This window comes from Taeniopygia guttata, chromosome 31 (assembly GCF_048771995.1).
Source record: "Taeniopygia guttata chromosome 31, bTaeGut7.mat, whole genome shotgun sequence".
Taxonomy (NCBI): domain Eukaryota; kingdom Metazoa; phylum Chordata; class Aves; order Passeriformes; family Estrildidae; genus Taeniopygia; species Taeniopygia guttata.
The window spans coordinates 3,365,206-3,374,250 of record NC_133056.1 but is presented as its reverse complement, the minus strand read 5'-3'; the positions used below and the strand labels follow the sequence as shown (position 1 = coordinate 3,374,250).

The 9,045-nt window shown below is 48.5% G+C and overlaps 1 protein-coding gene across 1 annotated transcript; it reads left to right on the top strand.

Annotated features, from left to right (window-relative positions):
• The first annotated feature begins 3,889 nt into the window (after positions 1-3,889).
• LOC140681053 (uncharacterized) lies at positions 3,890-7,698 on the top strand. Its single transcript, XM_072920251.1, has 6 exons — positions 3,890-4,037; positions 4,167-4,347; positions 6,028-6,214; positions 6,305-6,364; positions 6,556-6,885; positions 7,601-7,698. Exons 1-6 carry the CDS (start codon positions 3,934-3,936, stop codon positions 7,696-7,698), a joined length of 960 nt encoding a protein of 319 aa, XP_072776352.1. The 5' UTR covers positions 3,890-3,933.
• The last annotated feature ends 1,347 nt before the right edge of the window (positions 7,699-9,045 follow it).

Here is a 9,045-nt window from a genome sequence, read left to right as displayed (position 1 = left end):
GGCACAATATCCATTTTCTTCTCCATTTGTGAAACACGGAACAAAGTCTGGGCAAGCTGATGATGCAGAGGAAAACCTGCAAATGTACTGGTTATCCTGAGCCTGGAGGATGCAGTTAAAGCCAGCCAAAAGCAATTTCTGGAAAGTCAAGCCTGGTGTACATTTCTTTGAGTTTTGCTATGCCATCTTCACCTGAGTCTTATAAAAAAGCAAACAAAAAAGTCAAACAAAAACAGACAAAAACCCAAAAAAACAAACCCACACAAACCAACAAACCAATGGATTAAAAAAACCCAAATAAAACCAAAGGGAATGAGGAGTTAGTATTAGTTGTGAGGATATCACAGCAGGCAAATGGCTGCTTCCCACCATAAAAAGCCACAGAAAACAGCTGCTCCAAAATATACCCAACAGGAGAACCATAAAAGTGATACATAGCAACTTTGGGGGCAGCTCCCCATTCAGGTGAAGGATGAGCACACAGTGGTACAGATCCAGCATTCCCCACCCTCCAGGCTGCTCTTTGCTCCTGATGAAAGACCCTTTCAGGACTGTGGCCCCTCTCAGTGCATTATAAATCATTCCCACAGCTCTCAGTTGAGCCACTGGCCTTTCCAGAGCGAGATCCAGGCACAATCCTACTGCCTGCTGAGCCTCTCTGGGAGATCCTGAGCATCTTCCTGCCTAGAGCCACAGAAGAGCTCAGGCTCTCCCTGACTGGGTTTTCAGGGGAGGTTTCCATATCCCTGTGAGATCTGTCCAACCCTCAACACATCTGATTTTATGTAAAACGATGTGTTTGGGTTCCTTCCCTTCTCCTGTGTGCCAGTGCGAAGTCACCCATGTGAATGGAGGGTATTGTGAGCAGGAAAATGCATTCCTGGGTTGCTTTTTTGCTTCACTGTCACTCAGCTGAACAGGGTCCTTATCTTAGAGGGACTTACAAGAATGGGTAGGAATTTTGGCTCTGAGAGGAGCAGAAAGCACATTTTCTGCACCACATTCCCAACAGATGCTGTTTCCCTGGCAAAACAGTGACTGTCATCCATGTTCCTGGGAAGACTGTAAAGAGCCATTCAGAGATGACAGGTCCACCTGGCCTTTGGCTTTGTGTACCTCATTTCACATGTCCAGTTTCAAGGGCCATGAAAAGAGGCCACCTTTTGCCCTGGCAGTGCTGATCCCTCCTGCTGATGCCCTCCCTCAGCGTGGGAGGAATGCAGAGCTGGTCTCAGAGAGCCACAGGGCTTGAGGGTTCCTGTGTCATTTCCGTGTGTTGGTAACCATGATTGAACCACCTAGTTCTTGTCTCTTATTTATTGAACTCTGGTTGGTTTCTGGAATTGGTGAAGGATGTGGAGCTGCTGGAGCCACTCCAGGGAAACCTTTGAGCTCCTTCCAATGCCTGAAGGTGCTTGAGGAGACCTGGAGAGGGACTTTGGAAAAGGCTCTGGAGGGAGAGAACAAGGGGGAATGGGTTCAGCCTGACAAAGAACAGGTTTAGAAGGAGAGTGGGAAGAAATTCTTTTCTGTGAGATTGGAAAGAGCCTGGAACAGACTGACCAGAGAAGCTGTGGCAGCTCCATGCCTGGAGGTGTTCCAGACCAATTGGACAGGGCTTGGAGAGACCTAGCATAGTGGAAGGCAGGGGGCATGGAATGAGATGGTCATGAGTTCCTTCCTAAGCCAAACCATTGTAGGATTCTATGAGTGGGCTGCTGAACTTGGCCAAAAGAAGAGCTACATTGCCGAGGTGAAGTGAGAAGGGGGATTAGAGCCACCTGTGTTTGCCCTTTAAATCCCTTCCAACATCAGTTCTGGGCTCTGTCTCTGGGTATGGGCACAAAGGAGCCTTTGTTGTTCTTCAGTGGGGCTGAAATCTAAATCTCAGCGAGTGCAGCTCAGAGGGTGACACGTGCTGCTGCTGGGGCCACTGTGTGGACTTGTTTTCAGAAAAATGGGAGATGCAGAGGAGAGAGAGGTTCCTGGATACAGTAACTCTACCTACACCTGGAACTGAGGCATCTGCCCAGGGATTTCGTATTCACCGACTGGGAAGGAAATCGAATCAGGGCTTGCTAATTTTCATGAAGTCAAAACCCTGGGATTCACTTCAGACTTGCATTTTCCTGGAAGAATTCAACACAAGTGCTGTATATTTATACACAGGCACTGAACTTTTCTGTTGTTTGATGAGACTACAATTTGTCTTCCTCTTGTGGTTCCTGCAATCCTTCCTCTCCTGAGGTTTGCAGTTCAATTACCAACCTCTACCCCAGGAATATTCATCTGTCATATTTTGGATATTGTTGTTCTTCAAAGGAAAGCAAACTATGCGATTTGAAGCCAGGCCTCTTCCCAGGAAGATTTGATTGGAACCAAGTCCTGCCTCAGATCCAATCTCATCTCCATTGTTGTGTACGTCTATTAATTTTCCCATCATTGCTTTTCCATTTCTTATTACTATGCAGCTCAGTCTTGAACAACATCATTCAGAACTACACAGAAGTCACATACTGCTGCTTCCCTATTCCTATCTGCTTGTTACCTAATCCCACCCAGCTCTCTATTGAACATCTGCTTTTACCTGGGCTGACAGGTGTGTGTTTTAGCAGAAAATACTGCAAATCAGGGATGCAGAATTTCTCCTTACTCTGTGAATCTGATCAGGGTCCTTCCAAAGTGTCACTGAACATGTGAATTCTCCCTTTCTCCCAACAACCCCCAGTGCTGGTTTTGGCTAAGATAAATCAGACAGCGCTGTTTGGAGTCACTCCCCACCTGCTTTTCCATCTCATCCAGCAGCTGGGGTAGGATGGCTGGTTGGGTTGTGCAGACATTGCACTGCACCTTCCCCTGCTGCTGCCCAACCTGGATCAGGGCAGGTTGGATGCCACATGGGATCCATCCTTTGCCATGCCATGTGATCCTCCATGCAGTAGGGATAACAAGGCCAGCACTGGGGAACCCCAGGTGCTGCAGCAGTGATATTTTTGGGAGAAACACGGAGCTGTGCATGGCCAGCTTGAAGTCTGCAGTGGTGTGAGCACCAGGCCTGCCATGCTGAGCCCAGGGCCACAAGCAGTGCTCACCCTGGCTGGGACACTGAGTCAAGGAGCTTTGCAAGAATTGTTTAGCTTGGAAAAGCTCTCAAAGCTCATGGAGTCCAGCCCTCCCCGCAGCAGTGCCAAGTTCACTACTGAACCATTTCCCCAGGTGCCACATCCACACCTTTAAATGCCTCCAGAGATGGTTACTCCAGTGCCCTGGGCAGCCTGTGCCACTGCTGGACAGCTCTTTGGTGAGGAAATTTTCCTAATATCCAATCTAAGCCTCCACTGGTGCAACTTGAGGCTGTTTCCTCTTGTCCAGTTGGTTGTTACCTGGGAGAAGACTCTGTGCACACACACACACACACACACACACACACACAGAGAGGGACAGATGGGCACAAGGCTTGGGAATTCCCTTTGACTCCTCAAGCACAAACCTAGGGGGATGGTCCTTTTTTTTTGCACAGCAGATAAAAAATGAAGCAGTGAGCTGTATCCTAACCAGGGAGATGGGGTAGAAAGATGCTTTGAAAGGGGATAAAACTTGCTGCCAGGCTTTCCTCCATGAGCAAGTCCAGTTTCTTTCTCTCTTTTTAAATTTTTTTTTTCTTTTGCTTCTGTGTTATTCCTCTGTGGGCAGGAGGCTGCAGGCATTTCAATTTTTTTCAAGTTCTTGTTACAAAAAGGGCCCAAAATATGTTCTCTTCTCAGAGGCAGTAAACAGCAAGTGCACAGTGCAGCTTCTCTAAGCCTCTCTTCTCCTGTCTCAGGGAGAAAGGAGTTCTCCAAGCCCTGGAGCCTGAGTCACTCCTGTGTGAGCATGAATTAACCAGGAATGTTCGAGAATTATTCCTGAATAATTCATGAACCTGAATTAATCATGCATTTTCATGAATTATTCATGAATAACTCATGGAAATGCAAGGTTTATTCATGCTCCAAAAAACCCAAGGCTTTTTCCCTTCTCTTCTGCTTTCTCTCCCTGTAAGAAACAGACCTGAAACAAGCTAAGGAAAAAAATAATATATGTATATGGGAAAAGAACAGGAATAATAATGCTGAAACAAAACAACCAGGACCAAAGAATGCAAAAGCTCTTTCTTTCCTTTGCAGTGGGGACAGCAGGTGGGAGCTTTCCAAGCCAGACAAAGGAGACCTGACAAGGACCTGTGGTGAAGGGACAAGCACAAGGCAAGGAAGTGTCCGGTCACCTCCTCTGCTGGAACAGGCAGCAGAGACCTGGAGAGACAGGAGACATCTTGCAAGACTCAACACCTGGAGCAGTGCTAACCAGGCAAGGAGCAGCTCTGTTGCTATCAGGATTGTGATCTCTCTTTTTTCTCTCTCTGTTTTTGTGTTTGTGTAGTTTTGTTGCTTTCCTACGGGTAAATGAACAACTGGTTTGGGGAAGGAAGATCACTGTGTTTTCTTTAAATGTTAAAAGAAAATCCCCTAGAGAGCTGTTTGGGCTGGGATTGTTTGCTGTCTGGAATGTGAGCTCTGTTTCTGAGAGGGAGAGGGCTCAGCTATGCATTTATCCCAGTTTCTGCTCTGTAGCCTTCCCTGCATTTGGGAGAGGGCTGGGGGCAGCTGCCTGTTTCGGGGAAGGATGTAGGGAGACAGGCACACAGATCATTTGTATATGGTGCTTCCTGATAAAAAAAAATCAATGCCAGGGTGTGTATCAGTCAGGAGAAAAGGGCTGGAGAAAACCAGGTGTGAGACTGTGCCAGCAGGGCAGACTGACAGGTCTGGGGAGAGTTACAGTTCCTGCAGGGAGCTTTGCTGCAACTGATGGTGGCTGAGATAGGGAAAGAGAAAGTTCTCCAGGGTGAACTTGAACCTTCCAAGTGAGAGGAATCAAATCCAGGCAGGACTTTAATGGGGGTGTGGAGAGAAAACAAGAAACTGGAATAAATTGGGTCCTAGCTGCCCTTCCTGCCAGCTCCAACTCTCCTCTGCCTACCCCAGCTTCCTCCCATTTTCTTTGGACACTGTGGCCATTCTTCACTGGCCACAGCACATGGGCCCAGCCTTGTCCCCAGAACTCTTCTGCCAAATGCTGCTGCCGAGCAGAGCAGGCAGGACTGGGGTGATGCTGCCTGGGCCCTTAGGGGCTGGGAAGAAACTGCTCCTGAGCTCAGCAGCCCTCGGCTCCTCAGCTGCTCCTCTGGCATGGGAGATTTTGGAAATCACCACCAGCCTGGCTCTCCAGTTTTTCCGATGGCTGAAGTCTGCAGCTCCAGGGGCAGAAAGGGAAAGTTCAGTGGGCAGAGCCGTGGGCCAGGACTTAGGATCCAGCTCCTTGCAGCTTTGTTGCTTGACTGCCTTAGACATATCTATCACTGGTGTGTGCCTCAGTTTCCCCATGGGTGAAATGAAGGGAATTTTCTGTTCTCCTTATCAAAGCATTTTGATGTTTACTGGGGGAAATAATTGTGGAGGCAAGGGAACAATCATTTCCTGGAATACCACAGGGTCTTTTTGAGTCTCTTCTCTGCACTGCCTTGATATCACACAGACACAGCCCTGCACTGGAGCAAACTGCTGGAGATCCACTGAAGTCATTTGAGCTGTGATGGTTCACAGGGGCAGAGGAGCCAGCCTGTGTCTGCTCAATGGCTTGTTCAGCATCTGCTCAAAGTGTCAGCTGTGAGGGCTGGCCCTGCCTGATCCCAGGTGAGACCTGCCATGGCTGTCACTGCCAAGGACACTTGGATGCACTGAAGGCATGTGGTGCTGTGCTCAGTCAGACCCAAGACAGCCTCCTAGCAAAGGGCTTTAGGATAAGGCAAGCTCAGAAAGGTGGGAATGGGAACAGAGAAATGAAATAACTGGTAGAGCAAATGTAAGGCCAAGTATTTTATATCTGCAGGTTGTGCTGGCCTGGGTAAAGCACATCTTGTGAACACTCCCACCCACAGGAGAGCCCAGACCCCTGTGGTGACATTGCCACACTGTCCCTCTGCTCCAGGTGGGCAGCCCTGATGTCAGCCAAGCTCTACGTGCTCATCACTGGCCCGACGGCAGCCGGGTTATCGACATCGAGAACATCAAGGAGCCCCGCAAGCCCTTCCACCTCTGCACTGTGGGGGAGCAGGTCCTGGCCCGCTGCCCTGGATGCAGTGGGCTGTACTGGGGTGTGGTGGAAGGCATAAGTGGTAAGTGACACCCCTCTGGCCTGGGTTTGCAATCTGGGGCTGCTCAGGAGCAGAAGGAGTTTAGTACTGAAAGATCTTCTCTTCCTACAGAGCACAAAGGTATTTTGGAGAAGAAGCTGCTGGAAGATCGACAGCTCCTGGAGAAGTTAAGTGAGTAAGGGCTTTTGAAAATTGCACCTTTCAACTTCCATGGAGCTTTTTGGGTGGGAGGATGCTGAGCATGTTGTAGTCCCATCATAAATTTCACATCATTGCAATCAGTGTACAAAGCACTGAGTGGGAGTGGAAGACAGACACGCTGCTGTCCCATTGCTCATCCTGAGTATCTCCCTTCCTTTCAGAAGAAGAACCAGCTGTCCACAGCATGATGCCATCCCCACCAAAAAAATCCAGGAAAACCTTTCCAAAATGGACCTCAGGGAATGCATCCAGGAAATACCCCAGTGACAGGAACTCTCCTGCAAAGCCACTGCTGAGGGTGGCTGAGGCCAGCAGCTCCTCCATCAAGGACAGGCGTGTCCTGGGAAGCGTGGCAGGGAGTCCCTGCTCACTGGCAGCTCCCCCCCACCCAGCCAGTGCCTTCACACCTCCATCCACCTTCATCACCATGGCCATGCCAGGGCCAGGGACTTCCCAGAGTGAAGAGGACAGGGCTGGCCCAGCTGCCAGAGGTAACCTTGGGTTCTGGCTCTGCTGCCTGGTCCTGAGTGACAGGGTGGGATGGGGACTTGCAGAGCAGTCAGAAAACCTCTGCTTTGCTCCAGGGCTGTATGGGTTTGTCTCAGGGCTACAGAGGTTAGAGATGGCATTTCCTGGTCCTTTCCACCTGGGAGATCTGTTCCAGGAGGGCTGTCTAAAGGGAGATGCCTGTATGTAGTGTATGGTCTCTGCTCTGTCAGGCACCAGCTGTTTCCTGGGCTAGCAGTTCTCTCCCCCCAAGCCAAAAGACAATCTGAATGAATGAATGCCTGAATAACTGAAATTCCCAAAAGCCCTGTGTCTCTGTTAGTCAAACCTTCTCAGATTTGCCTATTTCCCTATTTTTCCACCCACTACTGCACCCATTAAACGCACTTATGAAAATGTGCTAGTGTCTTATTTACCTGCTGACTAACAGCAGCATCCAGAGATGATTTGGCTCTACTTGCCTTGCCCCCACCATATCATTTGCACTTAGAACAGAAGCCCTTGAGATGCCGCTTTTTTCTAATAACAAATCCCCTTTGATCAGTCCTGGAAAGCCTGTCTGGATCACTGCTATGCAAATGGAATAAGGTGTTGCAATGCAATCTAGCAGGGGTGCTTAGATAATATGTTCTGGAGACAGAGGGGTTCAGGACCTTTTCAACAGCTGATTTTTCAGCTTGTCTCTCACCTTTGCTGCAGATTATGTTGCCCTTCCAATGAAGAGGAAGCCAGATGGCATCTTGTCCCCGTGCCAACAGCAGATCTGTCTGAACAGGCAACACCTGAAAGCACAATAAAAAGCCTGAATGTTTCACACCACACATATTGATTTCTGTCCACACTGTCTCCATTCTCTGGCAGTGCTTGCTTTGAGTAGATGCTCATGGAGGTTAAACCCAAAGCACAGAAGATAACAGAAGTTTGTGTGGGCACACACAGCAAGAAATGAGCCTGTGCTCTGATTCCATGGCGGGTCAGTGGGAGGTCCCCCATATCTGTGTGCCAGGGGGATGCAGAGGAGTTTGTGCACATTGAGAACCCTTCATGTTCCCTCTCAGTCTGTTTCATTCTTGTTGCAAATGAAACCAGAATTGACTTTGCTTTGAATTCCAGATAATTCTCCTCAGGAATGAATTTGAATGTGAGCACAAAGCTGTTTGTGGCAGTGCTGTTTAACTTGCTTGTTTCTTCCAGCCGTGAGGAGCGCAAGATTGATGCTTTGCAAGAGATGGATGGCTTTGAAAGGGCTCACAAAAATGTCAGTCCTGGTGAGATGGAAAGGTAATTAGCAAAAGAAGGCACTTGTTCCTAACTGTGTTCTCCTTCTCACTACAAAAGTGAGCAGTGAGATCACAGATGGGTGACAAAGTGGGGCAATTTTAAACTCCAAAGTTGCTGAGTCTCTTTACAATCAAGCCAGGTGTTTCTGATTGTAGGGCTTAGATTTAGAGATGCAAGAAGACGCTAAAACAGTGCAGAAACTACAAAGCTCTTGCCTATAACAATCAAAACATGGTTGTGTGTTCCTTGTCTTACTGCTCATTACTTTGATGGCCAGTATCCAGTGATAAAATGATGCTAGGGACGGTTTTCTTGCCAAGAAATGGGTGCCAAAAAAATTCAAGTTATGGTTCTTGCATTGTCATTTCCCACAAGTCTGTTGTTTAATACCACACATATATGTGTCCTGGGACTTGCAAGACAGGCTTTATGTCTTTCCTTACAAATAAGAAGAAAACTGAGCATCAAAGTCTCCATGTATGCATGCCAAGGGGGAGTTGAGGGTTAAACTGAACATTCCTGAGAACTGAAAAGTCCAGATCATGTCACTTTTCTCTCCTGCCTTACTCCTCACCCAGGAATAGCTGGAAGGGCTGATAGTCTGTCAGAGGAGTTGTCCTGCCCTGCTGGCAGAAGGCATCTAATCACTGCTTGGGTGGAGGAGTGACATCCAGAGTGAGGACATGGTGTCTTCTTGCCTTTGCACAAGCGACTTTAATTTTTCAGGGTGGAGAAGATGGAGCAGCTGGAAAGGATGGTGTTGGACCTCCAACAGGACGTCCTCTCTCTGAAGAAGAAGGTGCAGAGGCTGGAATCCCTGTCCTTCCAGGAGGAGCCCCACCAACAGCCGTGTGAGGTGGTGG